Source organism: Lontra canadensis, unplaced genomic scaffold (genome assembly GCF_010015895.1).
Source record: "Lontra canadensis isolate GAN:19392208 unplaced genomic scaffold, GSC_riverotter_1.0 scaffold40, whole genome shotgun sequence".
In the NCBI taxonomy this organism is placed as follows: domain Eukaryota; kingdom Metazoa; phylum Chordata; class Mammalia; order Carnivora; family Mustelidae; genus Lontra; species Lontra canadensis.
The window spans coordinates 1,299,876-1,320,226 of record NW_022631034.1 but is presented as its reverse complement, the minus strand read 5'-3'; the positions used below and the strand labels follow the sequence as shown (position 1 = coordinate 1,320,226).

General features: G+C 34.8%; 1 protein-coding gene across 4 annotated transcripts in view; it reads left to right on the top strand.

Moving 5' to 3' along the window:
- WDR78 (WD repeat domain 78) overlaps positions 1-20,351 on the top strand; it is an 86,588-nt gene that overhangs the window by 54,033 nt on the left and 12,204 nt on the right. For 3 of the 4 annotated variants that reach the window (XM_032870045.1, XM_032870046.1, XM_032870043.1), the window contains 5 exons: positions 9,442-9,653; positions 12,552-12,638; positions 13,864-14,015; positions 15,937-16,094; positions 16,399-16,520. In XM_032870045.1, the coding sequence (XP_032725936.1) occupies positions 9,442-9,653; positions 12,552-12,638; positions 13,864-14,015; positions 15,937-16,094; positions 16,399-16,520 (731 nt within the window). The remainder of the gene's footprint in view (positions 1-9,441; positions 9,654-12,551; positions 12,639-13,863; positions 14,016-15,936; positions 16,095-16,398; positions 16,521-20,351) is intronic. The other variant, XM_032870044.1, reaches the window with a different exon arrangement.

Here is a 20,351-nt window from a genome sequence, read left to right as displayed (position 1 = left end):
ATGTATTATATACTGTATTTTTACAGTAAAGCAACCTAGAGAAAAGAAAATGGTATTAAGAAAATCATAAGGTAAAGAAAATACATTTACAGTTTTGTACATACACTAGCCTGGGCCAGGGGCAGTGGGAGGGGCTGGTCCCAGAATGACAAAGTTCTGCAGTCTGGTGGCCTCAGCTGCCCAGCAGCAGCTGCTGGGTGGGCCCATGGGTGGTAGAGGAAGTCTAGAGGCACAGCAGAGCTGGACCACTGCCTAGAGTTGTATACCAGGTGTACTACCTGAAGGTGGCCATTTCAGCTGCAGCCAAACAGGAGTACGCTGCTCTCTCTCTTTTTTCTTTTTAAAATGCCTTTATTATAAAATTAAAATCTAGGGAAGCTCCTTTTTCCCCTATCCAAAGACTTTATTAATATAGATATTGGAGCAAAAATGTCATTTATGGATTGGTAAAAGAGGATATCCATGGACACCAGTCCAGCTTCTACCAGGCAGTGCCATCCTCAGACAGTCACCATGCTAAGGTCAGCTGAGTGCTTCACCATCCAGAATGTATAGGTTAATTCCTGCCCCCAAAGACACTTGTGGATGAGTCCCCACATTTTCCATTTGAGGTGATATTGACTTTTCCATTCCACTGGCCCTTGGGCTATTGCCCCACATTAACTACTGTTATTCTTTTTCTCTTTTTGCACAAAGGTGAATACAGACTTTCTTTGAATATAGCAGGGTATCAGGAGGTAACCAGTCATATGTATTTAAATTGGCCAGCACATAAGTGATGGAACTTTTGATAAGAGTACCCCATAGGTGCTCTTCAACTCTGATTTCACAAGAAGAGAGAGGGTAAAAGAATTCAAAGAAATCCAGCTTCCCTCCCATTATAGGACAGACAGTTCCCAAATAGATTTCATAATGCTGGGGTTTCTGGTAATACAGGTAAGGCTTTTGTTTAATTCTGACCTGAAGCCAACACTGGTTACAGATTATGGACACAACCACCACAGGGAAGAATCTGCACTAGGGCCTGCAACAGGACTAAGGCCCATGGCTCCCCTGAAGCAGCTCTGGAAGCCAGTGGGTAGAGGATTCTGTGGGGCTAGGTGCACAACGCCATCACTGCCTCTGGGTGTGTTCTTCTGCTTTAGCTCAGCCTTCTGCCTGCTAGCCCTGGATGCACTACCTGACGACCCTACCCTCACTTATGGTGACCTGCAGACCTTCCCTCAGTAGGCCTCCCCTGGCACTCATGTAGCAAGTGCTGCCTCTGTGCTGGTTGCCTTCCATTCCATCTTTGGAGAGTGGGTTGGGTAGTTGCAAATAAATGCCTTGTGGCTTTTGCTGTTACATCTTTTTAAAAAATCTTACATATAAATGGACCCACACAGTTCAAACCTGTGTTGTTCCAGGGACACTTGTATTCTTTCGTGTCTGGCTTCTTTCCCTCAACATAATGTTTTTGAGATTCATCAAGGCTGATGAATGTTGTCTTAAAGACTAATCATGTTGAATACTTATTCATGTGCTTTTTTTTGTCATTTATATATCTTCCTTTGTGTAATGTTTGGTCAAGTCCTTTGCCATGTTTTTAAAGATTTTATTTATTTATTTGACAGAGAGAGAGAGATCACAAGTAGGCAGAGAGGCAGGCAGAGGGGAAGGGGGAAGCAAGCCCTCTGCTGAGCAGATAGCCTGATGTGGGGCTCGATCCCAGGACCCTGAGATCATGACCTGAGCCTAAGACAGAGGCTTAACTCACTGAGCCACCTAGATGTTCCGTCCTTTGCCATTTTAAATTGAATTATCTTTTCTTTTTAAAAATCAAGTTGTAGGAGTTTATTTTTATATATTCTGGAATAAGCTCTTTGAAAGATACATGTATTACAATTCTTTAGTCTAAGTCAGTAACTTACCAATATGTTTTTCTTTTGATAGAAGTTTTTAATTTTAATGAAGTCTTATCTATCAGTTTTTTTTCTTTTGTAGTTAATGTTTTCCATGTCCTCTTTAAGATATCTTTGCCTGCCCCAAGACTGCAAATGTCTTTGTCTTATTCCTAAGCTTAAGGAAAAGTATTCAATATTTTGTCATTAAATACGATGTTAGGTGTAACTTTTTATAGATACCTTTTGATGGTTTGAGGGAATCTGCCTCTTTCTAGTTTTCTAAACATTTTCAAAAATATATGGGTGTTGAATTTTGTCCAGTGTACTCACAATAGTGAACAAAATATTTAAGGAGAAGAGCAAAGCTGGAGGACACACACTACCTGACTTCAAGACTTGTAAAGCTCTAGTAGTGAAGGCAGTGTGGTACAGACAAAAGAAGAGACACGTATTTCAGCAGAACAGAATAGAGAGCCCCAAAATAGTTCCACATAATTATAGTCAACTGATCTTTCACAAAAAAGAAAAAGCAATTCAATGAAGAAAAGGTAGTCTTTTCAACCAATGGTACTGAAACAAATGGTCATTTACATGCAAAATAAAGAATCCAGACACCAACCTTTTATCATTCACAAAAATTAACCCAAAATAGGTCATAGACTTCAATATAAGATGCAAAACTACAGAACTCCTAGAAGTCAACATAGGAGAAAATCTAAATAATCTTAAGGTATAGCAATGACTTTGGAGATTTAACACCAAAGGCATGATAAACTTCTCCAAAATAAAAGACATTATGAAGAGAATAAGAAGTTATGTCACAGACTGGAGAAAATATTTGCAAAAGACATATCTGTTAAAGGACTCATCCAAAATATATAAATATTTCTTAAAACTCTATAATGAAAAACAACATGATCAAAAAACGGGCAAAAGACATTAACAGACACTTCCACCCCCAAATATACACATGGCAAATGGGCATATAAAAAGATGCTCAACATCAGAGCTCACTAGGGAATTGTAAACTATAACAACAGTGAGATACCACTACGTACCTATTAGAATGATGAAATTCCAAAACACTGACACCACCAATACTGGCAAAGATATGGAACAAGAACTCTCATTCAGTGCTGGTGGGATTGCATGATGAATAGTTCCGCCACTTTGGAAGACAGTTTAGCAGTTCCTTACAAAACTAAACATACTGTTACCATATGGTCCATAATCACACTCCTTAGTATTTACCCAGTGTGGTTGAATACTTACATACCCACAAAAACCTGCACACAAATGGTTACAGCAGTTTTATTCATAATTGCCTAAACTTGGAAGTAACCAAGATCTCCTTCAATAGGTGAATGGATAAATAAATTGTGGCATATCCAGACAATGCAATATTATTCAGCACAAAAAAGAAATTAATGTTCAAGCCATGAATGGATGTGGAGAAAACTTAAATGCATGTTACTAAATGAAAGAAGCCAGTCTAAAAAGACATTATATGGTATAGCTCCAAATGTGTGACATTCTGGAAAAGACAAAAATATGGAGACAGTAAAATGATCATTGGTTGCCAGGGACTTGAGGGCTGGGAGGAATGAATAGGCAGAGAACATAAGATTTGTAGAGCAGTGAAACTATTCTCTATGACTACTATAATCGTGAGTGCATGTCATTGTGCGTTTGTCCAAACCCATAGAATTTATACACCAGGAGTGAACCCTAATGTAAACTATGGAGTTTGGGTGATTATGATTTGTCATTGTGGGTTCATTGATTATAACAAATATATCACTGGTGCAGGATGATGATTCTGAGGGAGGTTGTGCATGTATCTGGGTTTGAGTGTAGAGGAATTCTAAGTTCCATTTTTTTCTGTGCACGTATGAGTTTGAGTATAGAGGAATTCTTTCTACTTTAAGTTCAGTTTTTCTGTGAATGTAAAACTTCTCTAAAAAATAAGTCTATTAAGGAAAATGCTATTAACATATACTTAAGGATTTAAAGGGAAATAAGAATATAATGAGGAAAGCAATGAAAGCTACATACAGATCCAAACTGAACTTCTAGAATTGAAAAATCTAATACTTAAGTGAAAAGCTCAATGGATGGTCTTATCAGACCAGGAGATCTGTATCAGTGAGGTTAAAGACAAAGCAGTAAGAACATTCCAAACTGAAATACAGAGAGAAATAAGGTTAAAAAGAAAAAAAAAAAAAAAAAAGAGCCTCAGTGACTTGTGTTACAAGGTCATGTGACTTAACATACATGAAATTGGGTTTGTAGTAATGGAAAAGAGAGGAGGAGAAGCAGAAAAATAATTTGAAGAAAGGTAACTGAAAATTTTCCGTACTTAAAAAAAAATCTTAAACCAATTATAAGAAGCTCAATGAATCCTAAACAAGATAAACACAATGAAAACCACATTGAGGCACATCATAAGTAATATGTCAAAAAATCTTAAATGTTGCCAGAGAAAAACATGACATTTGGAGAATAAAGCTAATAATGACCTTATTTCTCATCAGAAGCCAGAAGACAATGCAATGACATTTTTACTGTGCTAAACAATTCTACACTTAGAGAAAATATCCTTCAGAAATCAAGGTGAAATAAAAACATGTTCAGACAAATGAAAGCTGAGAGAATTCATTGCCAGCAGACAAGCATTGCAAGGAATGTCAAAGGAAGTCCTTCAGACTGATAAAAAATAATAACAGAAATTAGGATCTACACAAACTAATGGAGTGCTAGAATTGGAAAATGTGAGTGAAAGTAAGAAACATTTCTTAGTATTTAAAATTTTTCCTTAAAGATAATTAAATTGTCAAAATGATCACCCATTTTATATGGCAAAGCAAACAACTTAGAATAACCAAGCCAATTCTGAAATAGAAGAATAAAGTTGAAGGACTTACCCTATCTGATCACAAATGATTTGTTATAAAGTTATAGTAATGTAGGAAGTGTGGTATTTGTCTAAGGGTAGACATATAGATGGCTGAGATAGAATAAGAGTGGGTCCAGAAATAAACACAGACTTAAATGGTCACTTGATTTTTGACAAATATGCCAAGGTGAACTAATTTAAAAAGACTGATCTTTTCATAAATGATGCTGAAACAATAAGATATCCACATGGGGGGAAAAAAATGAACCTCAACTCCCATGTCATATCATATATTTAAATTAACTCAGATGGGCTATAGATTTAAATATAAAAATTAAAATGATAAGTTCTAGAAGAAGACAAAAGAGAAAATGTTTGTGATCTTAGCATCAGAAAAGATTATTTAATACACAAAAATCCCAAGACATGAAAGAAAAAAATTGGTAAGGCTTTTGAGGTAGTTAAAATGTCTGCTCTTTGAGTAACACTGTTTAGGGGGGAAAATGCAAGTAACAGTCTCGAAGAATATGTTTACAACATACCTCTGTCCAAAGACATAAATTAGGAATATGTAGAGGACACATAAACATATAAAAATATAGACAGTCTTGGGGCACCTGGGTGGCTCAGCGGGTTAAAGCCTCTGCTTTCAGCTCAGGTCATGGTCTCGGGGTCCTGGGATCGAACTCTGCATTGGGCTCTCTGCTCAGCGGGGAGCCTGCTTCCTCCTCTCTCTCTGCCTGCCTTTCTGACTACTTGTGATCTCTGTCTGTCAAATAAAAAAATAAAACTTTTAAAAAAAATATAGACAGTCTAATAAAAAATAGGCAAAAGATTTGAACAGAAACTTCACTAAAATATACATGAATGATCAGTAGACACCTTAAAAGGTACTAAACATGATTTGTTGTCAAGGAAATGCAAGTTGAAACCATAACAAAATGCCACTGTACACTAGTTGGAATGGCTAAAATGAAAAAGACTGATAACACCAAGCAAGAATATGGAGTAACTGGGTTTTTTATATATTGCTGTAGGAGTTTGAAAGTGTACAACCATGCTGGAAGTCTGCTGGGAAGTTTCTTAAAATGTTAAGCATAGATCCACCCAGTGACCCCTGTCCCTGGGTATTCACGAGAATAAAACATATGTCTGCAAAAAACACTTATGTAAGGATGCTCATAGCAACTTTAATCATAATAGCTCCAACCTGGGAAACAGCCCAGATGTCCATCAACAGGTCAATGCATAAACAAATGATGGAGCACAACTCAGGAATAAAAATGAATGAACTGGAAGAGATTATGCTGAGTGAAATAAGTCAAACAGAGAGAGTCAATTATCATATGGTTTCACTTATTTGTGGAGCATAACAAATAACATGGGGGACAAGGGGAGATGGAGAGGAGAAGGAAGTTGAGGGAAATTGGAAGGGGAGGTGAACCATGAGAGACTATGGACTCTGAGAAACAATCTGAGGGTTTTGAAGGGGTGGGTGGGGGGAGGTTGGGGGAACCAGGTGGTAGGTATTAGAGAGGGCACAGATTGCATGGAGCACTGGGTGTGGTGCAAAAACAATGAATACAGTTACGCTGAAAAGAAATAAAAAATAAAAAAATAAATGAATGAAATACTTACATACATAGTAACCTTGATGGATCTCAAAAGCATTGTCAAGTGAAGGAAGCCAGACACAAAAGAATACATACCAACAAACCCATTTATGTGATATGCTATCACAAACAAAACTAATCTGAGGTGATAGAAATCAAACCAGTGTTTGGCTGTGGGGGTTGAGCTTACCTGGAAAGTGGCATGAAGAAACTTTTTTGGTTGATGGATATGTTCTCTATCTATCTTGACTGGTGTGTTGGTTACATTGGTGTGTATATTTATCAAAACCTATTAAACAGTACAGCTAAAATCTATGCATATCAATGAATTTTCTCACAATTAAAAAATGCTACAATATTTATATTATCTTGGGTTCATTTAAAGAGTGATATGCCATTGTTATTTCTAACAGCTATTGAGGTATAAGTGACATACAATAAACTGCACATATTTAAAATATATAATTTAATAGGCTTTAATACAGCATCATAATCGATGATATATACAATGATATATAATGGTAATGAATGTATTCACCCTCAAATTTCTCTTCATGTCCTCTAGAATCCTTCCTTCCTGTTCCTCCTTGCCCCACCTCATCTTTAAGAAACCAGTTTTGCTTTATATCCCTATATAGCAATTTTATATAAATGTAATTTTATATAAATGTAATTATACATTATGTACCCTTATTTATCTGGCTTCTTTTCATTCAGCAAAATTATTTTCAGATTCGCCAATGTAGTATGTATCATAGTTCATTTCTTTTTATTACTTATGAGTATTCCATTGTATGACTATCCTGCACTGTGTTTATTCTTTCTCCTGTTGATCAATATTTATTTCCAGTTTGGGACCATACAAATAAAGTCGGTGTGAATATTGGTATATAAGTCTTTGCTTGGACATTTGCTTTTGTCTCTCTTGGGTCAATACCTAGGAATAGAATAGGTGGTACATATGTAAAATATATATTTAATTTTCTTCTTTCCTAAAATATGCCTTGTAAACACTGCTTTAGCTGAATTTCATAAAATTTATATGTTGTATTTTCATTTCATTAAAAATTTTCAAAATTTCTTTTGAGACCACTTCATTGACCCATGTGTTATTTATAAATATCGCTTAATATCCACATATTTTGGGGTTTTCTATCTGTATTCTATGATTAATTTCTTATTTAATTCCATTATGGTCTGAGAATATACTTTGATTTATATTCTTTTAGATTTGCTAAGGTCTTTTTGTTTGTTTGTGATCCATGATATGGTCTATCTTAAAGAATTTGCTATGATACTTGGGAAGAATATGTATACTGGTGTTTTTGGATGGACTGTTCTTTAATTGTCATTAGGTCAAGATGGTTAATAGTGATGTTCAATTTATCTGTATCCTTACTGATTTTCTGTCTACCTGTTCTATCAGTTATTAAGAGAGGAGTGTTGAAATCTGAACTGTAATTGTGGATTTGTTTATTCTCATTTCAGATCTATTTTTTTTGTTTGTTTCATGTTAAGTAACTTGTTAGGTCTATACACATTTTGGGGGTTGTTATGACTTCTTGCAGAATTGACTGCTGATTTTTCCAATTTATAAAGGCAGAAATCTGAGGAATATATGTGGGAATGGATATTAAGGGTGTAGGGTAATGATGGAAGGAATATAAAGTCATATCAGATCAAGTTTACTGATATGGGTCCACTAAGCAGAGATTCTGGACCCAGTGTTGGAGCTCAGGGGATTGATTAGAAATGGCTCTAATAGTTTAGTTTCTCCTTTTCTTTTCTCTTTCTTTTCTGTTTCTTTCCTTTCCTTTCCTTTTCTTTCCTTTTCTTTCTTTCTTGTTAGCTAATATTGGACCAAAATGTGGTTTTCACTAAATGAAGTTGAAAGTCAGAACTGCTTTGGGACGCTATAGAGAAAGGTATCCTAAGGCTTAGGGACATTGGAATGTTAGGGTGGATTTATCATGACAACTTTCTCACCCACTGCAGAAGGATAATACACCTTTTACCACAATTGTGAGAAATACACTTGTGAGGGGGTATCCCAACATCCTTGAAGAACTCTGTGGTCACTCTTCTCTGTAGGTCAGACATTACAGTGGGAACTGCTGCCAGTAAACTGAAATCCTTAAAAATTGGATCCTGAATGGCAGGAGATAAGTGGCAATACTTAATTACCAAAGGAAAGGAGGGCATGGTTGTCATAGCAGACAAAGCAGAAATCAGAATAGTCTGACTCACAGAAACCCATGGCATTGGCTAGTTGATCATCACGTCTCTAGAAGAGAAATAGGTAGGGGCTGTATTGGTTTGCTAGGGCTGCCATAACAAAATACCACAAACTGTGTGGCTTAAACAACAGAAATTTACTTTCTCATAATTCTGGAGTCTGGAAGCCCATGATCGAGGTGTGAGCAGAGTTGGTTTCCTCTGAGGCCTCTCTTCCTTAGCTTTATGTCATAATTGAGTCTGCAGGTACTTTTCCCTTCAAGAAAATATCACACTGATCCATTACTGGTCCATAATATTGATGATATTATGCTGACTGAACCTAGTGAACAAGAAGTAGACTTATTGGTAAGGCATTTGCATGCCAGAGGGTGAGAAATAAATCTGATAAAATTTTTTAGGGGCTTTCCACATCAGTCAAATTTCCAAGGGTCTTGTGGTATGGGGTATATCAAGATATACCTACCAAGGTGAAGGATAAATTGTTTCATCTTGCCCCTCTTAGAACCAAACAAAAGTTACAATGCCTAGTAGACTTCTTCGTTCTTTGGAGGCAACATGTTCCTCATCTGGACGTGTTACTTGGCTCATTAACTGAGTGAACTGAAGAGGTGCTACTTTGAGTGGGACCCAGAACAACAGAGGCTTCTACAACAGGTCCAGGCGGTCATTCGGAATGCCTTGTCACTTGGGCCATATGTTCCAGCAGATTCACTGGTGCTCGAAGTGTCTCATAGATAGAGATGCTGTTTGGAGACTGCCAGGCTTCTGTAGGTATAGAGGAAAATAATCTCTTTTTGTGATTTAATTTTAGAACCAGAACCTGAAGAACCTGAAGACTTTCTAGAAGGTGAAAAACTTGAACAAGAGACAGAGGAAGAGGTTAAGAAGGAAGAGGAAGAAGAAATAGAAATAAATACAGAACAGTCAACAATACCAGCCAATTTGGAACGACTTTGGTCCTTTTCCTGTGACTTAACCAAAGGTCTTAATGTGAGCAGCCTTGCCTGGAATAAAACAAATCCTGTAGGTTATTGAACATTTTAACAATTCTATCTTTAGCATTTAAAGATAACTGTCAAGTACTAATGAAGTTTTCTTTTTCTCAGGTTTTAGGCAAGGGATTTTAATTGACATAAACCAGAGTTTTAACATCACTTTATAAGTTCATGTTTCAAAAATGGAAAATGAAAATAGTTCTAAAATTTCCCCTTAAAATGAAGACATCATATTTTTATTTTAGGAGATGTATCTGGGACACCGTATTCTCTGAATCCATATCAGACATTGGAAAGTAAACCAGAAGATCATATATAATCAATTTATTTTTAGATATATCAAACTCATGTACCCAAATTTGTATTTTTCTTAGAGTATCATATTCAGAAGTATATACTTATTCTAGTGACTCTGAAAATGTGCAAAATAACTTTGAGATTCCTAAAATTAACTATTACTACTGAAAATAGCAAGTATTTAAATAGCACTTACATGTACCAGGTGCCATTGCCAGCACTTTACTTAAATTAACACAACAACTCTGAGTTAGGTACTATTATCCCCGATACGATGATGAGGAAACTGAAGTACAAAAAGGATAAATAACTTGGCTGAAGAAGTTACACATCTATTAAATTCCCAAAGTTATACAACTAGTAAGTGAAACAGCTAGAATCCAAGCCCAAACCCCTGGCTCCAGGGTTCTTGCTCTTAATTGCGCTGCTGCCAGAAATCATCTTGAGGCAAATTATAGGAACCACCAAGTTAGGAAGAGTAGCTTTGCTTTTAAAAAAGAGAAGATTATAAGGGTGACTGGATGGCTCAGTTGGTTAAGTGTCTGACTCTCGATTTTGGCTCAGGTCATGATCTCAGGGTTGTGAGATTGAGCCCCGTGTCAGGCTCCACGCTGGGCATGGATCTTGCTTAAAGAGTCTCTCTCTGTCCCTCTCCTCCTCTTTAGTTAAAAAGAGAGAGAGAGAGAGATTGATTATAGAGTAACGAGACTTATTCTTTCCTGGGTTTTATAAACTGCTTCTGAAGACATGATTCTCAATTAGAGATTCCAAAACCTTTTGTGTAATAACAACATCTTTGGAATAGATATTTAGTGTATTTTTAAGTGGTCAAAACAAATTTGTTTGTTTAAACTGCATTGTACTATGTTTAAGAATTAGCCTTATTATTTTGCTGCCATACCTTGTAAGGTATTATGTGCAAATATGCTAGTTGTTATGGTTATTAAAAAACAAGTTTTGTAATCATTTTTATAGAAATCTATGTGACACATTATTTAAATTATGCACATTATTTTTTAATAACATAAAATACTTTAAGTATGGATTGGTCTTTATAAAACTACATTTGGAAACATCTTGTTAGATAAGTGAGATTTAATAATCAATACTAACTGTATAATAAAGACAGATAAATCATTTTTAGAAACTGAATATACTAGCATTTTAAAAGTTAATATATTGCTATTGAGATTAAAGTTAAATAATTTTTAATGAAGCTTCAAATATGACAAACATCTATCTTCACCAGTAATAATCTATCATATTTATTAATTCATTCTACAAATACTTACTGGACATTCACTCTGTGCCAGGACCTCTGATAAGGCACTAGAGTTGCAGTAGTAATTTAGTCATACATAGACCCTGCCTGCATAATGGTCTCTATGTGCTTTAATAAAGGAAATAAATAGTGGTGTGGGAATACATAAGAGAGGCTCATGAATGTTTCTCAGAAGAAGTGGTGCCTATGCTGAGTCTAGAAAAGATTAATAAAAGCTTGTCTGTGTCAGGGTAAAAGGAATAGTGACGAAGAGTGGTTTAAGACAGAGGAAATTATAGAGAGATGATGTTGGCTTAAAAATAGGGTTGTGGCAAAAAATATAATAATATATTTTTGATAAAGGTATTCTGATTATGAAGATGAGGCTGGGTTTGGTCAGTTATTAAATTTTTGTCTACAAGTATTTCTTGAAATGACCTGCTTTATTAATCAGTTTGGGATGCCATAACAAAATGCTATAGACTGGCTGGGTTAAAAAAAAAAACAAAACCAGAAATTTATATTCTTGTAGTTCTGGAGGCCAGGAAGTTTAGGATTAAGGTGCTTGCTGGTTTGGTTACTGGTGAAGGTTCTCTTCCTGGCTTATAGATGACCACCTTCTTGCTGTGCTCTCACGTGGTGGAGAGAGCGAGCTCTGGTGTCTCTTCCTCTTTTTATAAGGCCATCAATCCTATTGGATTAAGATTATGACCCTTATGAACTCATTTAACCCTGGTTACCTCCTAAAAGCCCTATCCTCAAATACAATGAGAGTGGGGATTAAGACTGCAACACATGAATTTTAAGGCAAGAGACACAATTCAGTTCATGGCACCCTGTCTTTATATTTGAAATAATTAGGTCATTCTCAAAAACCCATAAAACATAATGTAGTAATACAATCTTGGAAGAGTATCTCAATATGTAAAAGAACTTTTTAGCAATTGGTTCTTTTTAGATATTCATTAGTGTGAAAATATGATGATTATTATTATTTTGCTTTAGAAGATGGAGATGTAAAATAAAAATAGTAGATGTATTTTTTTCAATAGAAATTTTTTTTTTAAAGATTTTATTTATTTATTTGAGAGAGAGGCAGTGAGAGAGAGCATGAACGAGGAGAAGGTCAGAGGGAGAAGCAGACTCCCCATGGAGCTGGGAGCCCGATGCAGGACTCGATCCCGGAACTCTGGGATCATGACCTGAGCCGAAGGCAGTCGTCCAACCAACTGAGCCACCCAGGCGTCCCATTCAATAGAAATTTCTTAATGCTATTTTTAACACAGTTCATTAATATGCATCTTTACACATTTTCCAATATTTTTATGCCATCCTCTCTTATTTTAAACGTATTTTGCTGGTTTTCAGGACCTTTTGGCTGTTGGCTATGGGCACTTTGGATTTAAAGAGCAAAAAAGAGGATTGGCTTGCTGCTGGTCAATAAAGAATCCTACGGTAACCAAATAGGAATAAACCCATTTTTAGTCAATTAAATGTTGACATAATTCTCATAAGATACATAGTTGTATGTGATAATTAAAGTCAAAAAAGTGACCAAGAAAGACTTTATTTTCATTGGTTTTAATCTGTAAGAATTAAAATTTGTTTTTGCTGATATAGGATAAATTCATTTAATAAATATTTATTGAACATTTACTGTGTGCTGTTAGATCTGATGATCCAGAATCGAACCATTATTTTTTATCAAAATGAAGAATAAATTTGTAAGTGAAAATCCTTTGAAAATCAATTTTCATTTAATACTGGGTTGTTTCTTAATGTATGAATAAATCATCACCTTATAAGTTAGATTTCTGCTATCCTGAATACATGAGATAGATGAATATGACCATGTTATTAGCATGAATTTTTCAAGAATAATAAGAATCAATCATATCTTTGTCAAACAGTTGTAACCAATATGTTACTTTGCAGGTTTTTATTAATTTTAATTAATAACTGAAATGTAAAGTAGAAAACTTAGAAAAGGATCGGAGGGCAAAAAAATAATAATAATTAGAGCTTTTACAAATATCCCCATTCTATTAGGAAGCTGGGTTTATGTAAAGTAAAAGAAAGGAAGGAAGAAGCAATTTTAAACATGGAAGAATTGATGTAAGATCCATCATCAGTAAGTTGTCTTCTTTTCCACATAGATTGTTAGAAGCAGGAAAGAATTTAGATTAGGCATTAAATAAAACAATAAAACTCTTCACAGAGTTGTAGAAAAGACTACCTTAGAGAGTTTTTTGGAGCTTCTTCTATCCACTGTTTAGAAATGTCTAGATAATCCAAGCATCTGAAACAGAAACTGGAAGATACGAACATTGCTAGATAATTTGTTTGGAGCCCATACTTGTCTCTTAAAGAAGGTGATCTATGATGATCATACAAATCCTGTGGAAAGATTACCAAAATAGGATAATTATTAGAGAAGGCCATGCTGTATTTCTTAAAAATTATTGAGTTCTGAGGATTCACCAACATAAAGGAAATAACTAATTGATGTTTTGTTCTCATCTATACTGGAAGTCAGGAGGAGAGGAGTAACTGAATGTAGACTATCTCTTTTTACGTTTCCCCTGCCACCAGACAGTCTACCATTTAGCCACCATTATGTTCTATCTTTTATGGCCTGCAAAACAAATTTAAAATGTAATATAATTTTTTTTTTATCCAGTGGCCAGAACGCATTTATCAGAGTCCATATGGAGTTACTGCTGTGGATTTCTCAATTGGAGCACCTAATCTCCTAGCAGTTGGCTATCACAATGGCAACATTGCCATTTATAATGTGCAGAGCAATAGTAATGTTCCAGTTCTGGATAGTAGGTGAGAATCCAAGAATTAGATAAACATATAATATTAGGTAACATATAATATGTGCTTTTTTTAGGAAGAAGTAAAAATTTGATGTTTTTTAGTTTTGAGTGAATGTTTTTGTTGTTGAGAGTGATACCACTATTTTTCAAACATTTAATAATTCCTCATTTACTCTATCCTAAAATCTGCATGTTCTTTGCCCACCTCACCAACCTTCCTTGACCGTTTATGCTTATTCTTTCAAAATATTTTTTAAAAATTTCCCCAGCTTTATTGAGGTATAATTAACAAATAAAAATCATATACATTTAGGTTGTACCATCTGATTTTTTAAAGGGGTTCAATGTAAATATTTAATATACGTATATATTGTGGAATGTTTACTACAATCAAATTGATTAATACACCCATCACCTCACATAGTTGCCTTTTTTGTGTTGGGGGGGATACTTAAGATCTACTCTCTTAGCAAATTTCAAATATATAGTACATATTAACTATGGTCATCATACTGCATATTAGATCTCTCAAACTTACTCATCTTGTAACTGAAAGTTTGTACCCTTTATTGCTTTGGTGTCACACCCTCCATGTAACCTTCCCATTCCATTCTTTTGTGCATTTGTATTAGTTGTCATAGTACTTACTACACTGTATATGTACGTATATGTATATATATACACGCACATCTTCCTGAAGAGTTGTAAGCAACTTGAAGGATTAAGTCTTACCTTTGTATCCTCAGCCTGTCACATAATATCAGGCATGTAATAGGATTATAGTAAGTGTTCGATTAAGAATAAATGAATGAATGACTGATATTGAGAAAATAAAAAGTTAAAAGTAAAAGATATTGAATATATTAGGTTTTTATAATAGATCAGATACCAGTGGGACAAAAATGAAGTAGTATATTTATATTAGTGTTTGAATAATTAGCTAGACCTGAAAATAGGCATAAAGCAGGGTCCTTAAGCTTAACGTTGAAAATATTTACATAGCTTTGTAAGCACAAGCCTTTGTGCTTGTTTCTGGGAAGAGGGTCTGTAACTTTTACCATATGATCAAAGCTATATGACTTTATTTTACTTTATTTTTTAAAAGATTTTATTTATTTATTTGAGAGAGAGAGCACGAGAAGGGGAGGGTCGGAGGGAGAAGCAGACTCCCTGCTGAGCAGAGAGCCTGATGCAGAGCTTCACCCCATGCCTCCAGGATCATGACCTGAGCCAAAGGCAGTCACTTAACCAACTGAGCCACCCAGGCACCCAAAACTATATGATTTTAAAGAGATTCATAACTATTGCTTTGGAAGGTTTGCATAAAAAACTCCAGGGAGTCAGTACTATGAACAGAGCAGCACATTATTCTATAGGAAAACAGTAATCTGAGAAGCGATTTTAATTCTTCAGAAAAATGTTAAATCTTGACCATAGAGAGAATCAAGCCAGTGAGCAAACCTGAAACATAGAAAGAAAGGTAATTATTTATTTAAGTAAGATTTAAATAATTTATTCATTTATGGTATGAAAAAAAAATCCTTACAAAGGTGAAGATACTTATACTCAATGTGTCCAAAATAAACTTAAATAACTTATTCAGGAAAAAGTAAATGAAGAGAGTAAGGAAAATATATTCTGAAAAGAAAGAAAATATTTTCTTTTGTATTTCTGTTATGGCAGTTAATATAATTAGAGGCAGTAAAATTTTCCTTTTGTAAGAAATGTGAAAAACAAAAAATACTATGTGACAAAATGATTATTTTTCCTGTTTTTTGAAATACTTAGAGTGAAAGTCCAATTTTGAACAATAAAGTCATCATTCTATAAGTAGGTCACAATGCTCCAGGGAGCTGTCCTTATGACTTATACTCATGTCCTTTCAAAAATTATGACAATGATTCTGTATTTAGTGCTTTCCCCCATTTCAGTGAATCACCTCAAAAACATCTGGGACCTGTATGGCAACTACAGTGGATAGAACAAGATCGAGGGACAACAGGTGATGACAAAAGAGAAATACTCGTTTCTATATCAGCAGATGGAAGATTCTCCAAATGGGTGATTCGGAAAGGACTAGACTGTCATGGTAAAAAGAATGTATATATATGTATATATCTCTCAATCAAATTATATTTCTTGTTATGTGCTGCCTTAAATTTCCTAGTGAGCCTCGGGTAAGAGGTGACCAGTTTGAGTTTGGCTACATAAGAAAGAAACTGGGCTTAGTCATTGCTTTTTCTGAGCATCTTGTTCTGGTATTTACTAATTTTAACCTAACCACGTGCAAAAGATGGCAGAAATCATACTGTTCTTTGTAGAAGGGACACACATTATATATACAATACTTTTTCATGTGGTAAATAAGACATATCTTTTTTCTTTAAATAAAGATTTGATGCGTTTGAGGCGAACTACTACTAGCAACAGCAAAGGGGGAGGGGAAAAGGAAAAAAAAGGTGAAGCTCTGATATCTCGACAGGCTCCTGGAATGTGTTTTGCTTTTCATCCTAAGGTAAATTATTTCAGTCCATTATTTACTATTGCATATAACAATTCCCAGTAATTGAAATGTACTAAGATATAAAGCAAGACAAAGTTTTAGCATGTTAATAAATGTTACACGTTGTAAGTAAAAATAAAGCAAATGTAGACATAGCTGCCAAACTAAGGTTGAATGGCACATTCCAGTTGGCTGTACCATGTCTTTATCTGCTTTCTAGAGGAAAGGTCTGTATTTCTGAGGAACTGTGGAAGGATTCCCTTTACAAGTTCATGTTTAACTTGGATGCCCCTCCTTGCTCCTCTTGGGCGTTCTGCTACTTTATCCTATTGATGGAAACCAAAACTACTGCACAGTCCTCTATTCCAATGCGAGTGGTAACTCATGATTCTGAGGATCAGGAAGACCAGTTAAGTTCATGCTTACAAGCCCAGAATCAAATCAAAGGGCAGTTAACGAAGTTCTACTTTTTCTCATTCTCTTTATCTGGAAGTTCTTTGGAATCAGAAAACTCAGTAACTATGACAGACATCTAAGGAAACATATCCTATATGTTTTCTGTTATATGTACTATGATCATCTTTTTTGGTGATACCATCATCCACCTAATTATGCAAACCAAACCTTGAGCTCCTACTCTTTTCTACCCTATCATCCCAATGATATTTAAGTCTTACTGTCCTACTCCTTTCAGTCCAAGCCTACTCATTGCTAATGTAGTTCAAGCCTTTATTATGTTTCACTTCTACCACTGTAGTTGTATTCTTAGCTGCTTTCCTTCTCAAATTCTTGTAATCACATTTCACCTTGACTCTGGAACAGTGGTTCTCAGTGTTGGCAGAGAGGGGCATGTTTCACCACCAGGGTACGTTTCACAACGTCTTGAGATATTTTTGGTTGTTTCAGCCCTAAGAGGTAGGACATGGGAAGGAATGCTATTGGCATCTAGTGGGCAGAGGCCAGGGATCCTTCTAAATATCCTACAATGTGCAAGGAAACTCTGTCTTCCTCTGCACAGAAGAAGGAGAAAGAAAAAGGGAAGGGGAAGGAGAAGAAGAAGAAGAAGAGGAAGGGGAAGAAGAAAGGAAGGAGAGAGGATGAAGAAAGAGGAGAAGGATAATGATAATAATAATTTTATTATATTTATTATTATTGTTATTATTAGCTGACCCAAAATATCAATGGTGCTGGATTGAGAAATGTCCTTGAAGTGTCCTTGGCATAAAGACTTTGAGATAATCATGTAGTTTGTAAGTAAAGAGTTTTGCCTCTTCCTTTCTCATCTGATTACCTTTTATTTCTTCGTTTTTCCTGATTATGCGGGCTTGAACTTCCAGCACAATGATGAATAGAGGTGGTGAAAACAAACATCCCTCTCTTGTTTCTGATCTTAGGGAGAAAGCATTCAGTCCTTTTACTATTTTTTTTTAATTATTTTTTAAATTTTTTTAATTTTTCAGTCCTTTTACTATTAAGTATGATGTAAGTATGATGCAAGCATTCTGTAGATGCAATCAGTCACATTGAGGAGAACACATTACATTACCATTTGTTGAGACTTTTATCAGGGATGGATGTTAGGTTTCTGTCAAACACTTTTTCTACATCTATGGAGATGATTCTATAGTTTTTCGTTCTAAGTTTTTTAATATGATGAATTACATTAATTTTTAAATTTTTGTTGCTGAACTAAATCCCATTTGATCATGATTTATACTTTTCATCTACTGTTGGATTTGGTATACTAAAATTTTGTTTAAGATTTTTCTTCTTTGTTTGTAAGGGATATCTATCCATAGTTTTATTTTCTTTGTTTGGTTTTGGTATTAGGATAATCCTACAGAATGAATTGAAAAGTATTCCCTTTTTACTTTTTTGAAAGAATTTACATACAATTAGCATTATTTCTTCATTACATGTTTGATGGAATTAATAAACCATCTAGGACTGGAGTTTTTTTGGGGGGGAAGATTTTTAACTTTTAACTAGAAATTCAAATTTTTAATAGATATTGGGTTATCATTATATTATTATCAGTTCCTTCTTGAGTGAACTTTGATAATTTGTGTCTGTCAAGGAATTTATTTCATCTAAGTTACTAAATTTAGTGGCATAGTAATATTTCCTTAGTATCCCTTAATAGTTATAGAATATGTAGTGATATCACCTCTTTAATTCCTTCTATTAGTAATTTATATCTTCTCTCTTCTTTTTTCTTTAGTCTGGCTAGAAATTTATCAATGTTATTGATCTCAAAGAACCAGCTTTTGATTTCTCTTTATTTCACTACTGTTTTTCTGTTTTCTATATAATTGATTTCCAATTTGATCTTTTCTTTCTTCTACTTTGGTTTTATTTGCTCTCCTTTTCCTAGCTTTTTAAAGTAGAAGCTGGGATCATTGATTTGTGACTTTTCTTCTTTTATGAATAGAGGGATTTGTGTTATAATTTTTCTCTAAGTACTGCTTTGGCAGCATCCCACAAACTTTAATATATTGTATGTTCATTTTCATTCTATTCAGAATACTTTCTAATTTCTCCTTTGATTTCTTTTTTGATGGGTGGATTATTGAAAAGCATACTAATTAGTGTTTAAATATTTGGTGCTTTTCCAAGGATCTTTCTTTATTGATTTCTAATTCAATTCCATCATGATCAGAGGTGAACTCTTTATACTGAATCCTTTTGAACTTATTGAGATTTGTTTTAAAGCCAGAATGTGAAACTTACATCTAAATTTCGCTGTACACTTAAGAAAAATATATATTCTGCTGCTGTTGGGTGGAGTGTTCTATGAATGACAATCAGGTTAAATTGGTTGAAAGCATTGTTCAAGTTGACTATGTCCTTCCTCATTTTCTGCCCATTTCTTCCATCAATTATAAAGAGAAAGGTATTGAAGTCTCTGGCCATAATTGTGGATTTATCTAGTTTTTCCTTGTAATTCTATCAGTTTTTGCTTAGTGTAGCTTGAAGCTTTGTTCTAGATATATGTGTAAGATTCTTATGTTCTCTTGATTAATCAAATCTCTTGTCATTATAAAGTGGCTTGTTTATAATTGGTAATATTATTTACTCTGAAATCAGCTTAGTCTGATGTTAATGTAGCCACCCAGCTTTCTTTTAACTAGTGTTAGCATAGTATATCTTTTTAAAAAAATTTTATTTAAATTCCAGCTAACGTATAGTGTAATATTAGTTTCAGGTATAGAATTTAGTGAATCAACACTTACATATAACACCTGGTGCTCTTCACAACTAGTGCCCTCCTTAGTACCCATCATCTATTTAATCCATTCCCCTACCCATCTCCTCTCTGGTAAACATCAGTTTATTCTCTGTAGTGAAGAGTCTATTTCTTGGTTATCCTCTCATTCCCTGCCAACTCCCCCTCATCCCACCATGTTTGTTTGTTTTGTTTCTTAAATCATTTTCCATCTTTTACATTTAACCTATATATATATATCTATATTTAAAGTGCATTTCTTGGTGTACCGGGGTGGCTCAGTGCCTTAAGCCTCTGGCTTCGGCTCAGGTCATGGTCTCAGTGTCCTGGGAACGAGCACTGTATTGGGCTCTCTGCTCAACAGGGAGCCTGATTCCCCACCCCGCCCGCCTGCCTCTCTGCCTACTTGTGATCTCTCTCTGTCAAATGAACACATAAAATCTTAAAAAAAAATAAAGTACATTTCTTGTTGGTCGCATATAGTTGGGTCTTGCTTTTTTTTTTTTTTTTTTTTAAATCTAAACTTACAAGGCCTGCCTTTCAATTGTGTTGTTTAGACTATTTAAGTTTGGTTTGATTTTGATATGGTTTGGTTTGAGTCTGTCATTTTGCTTCAC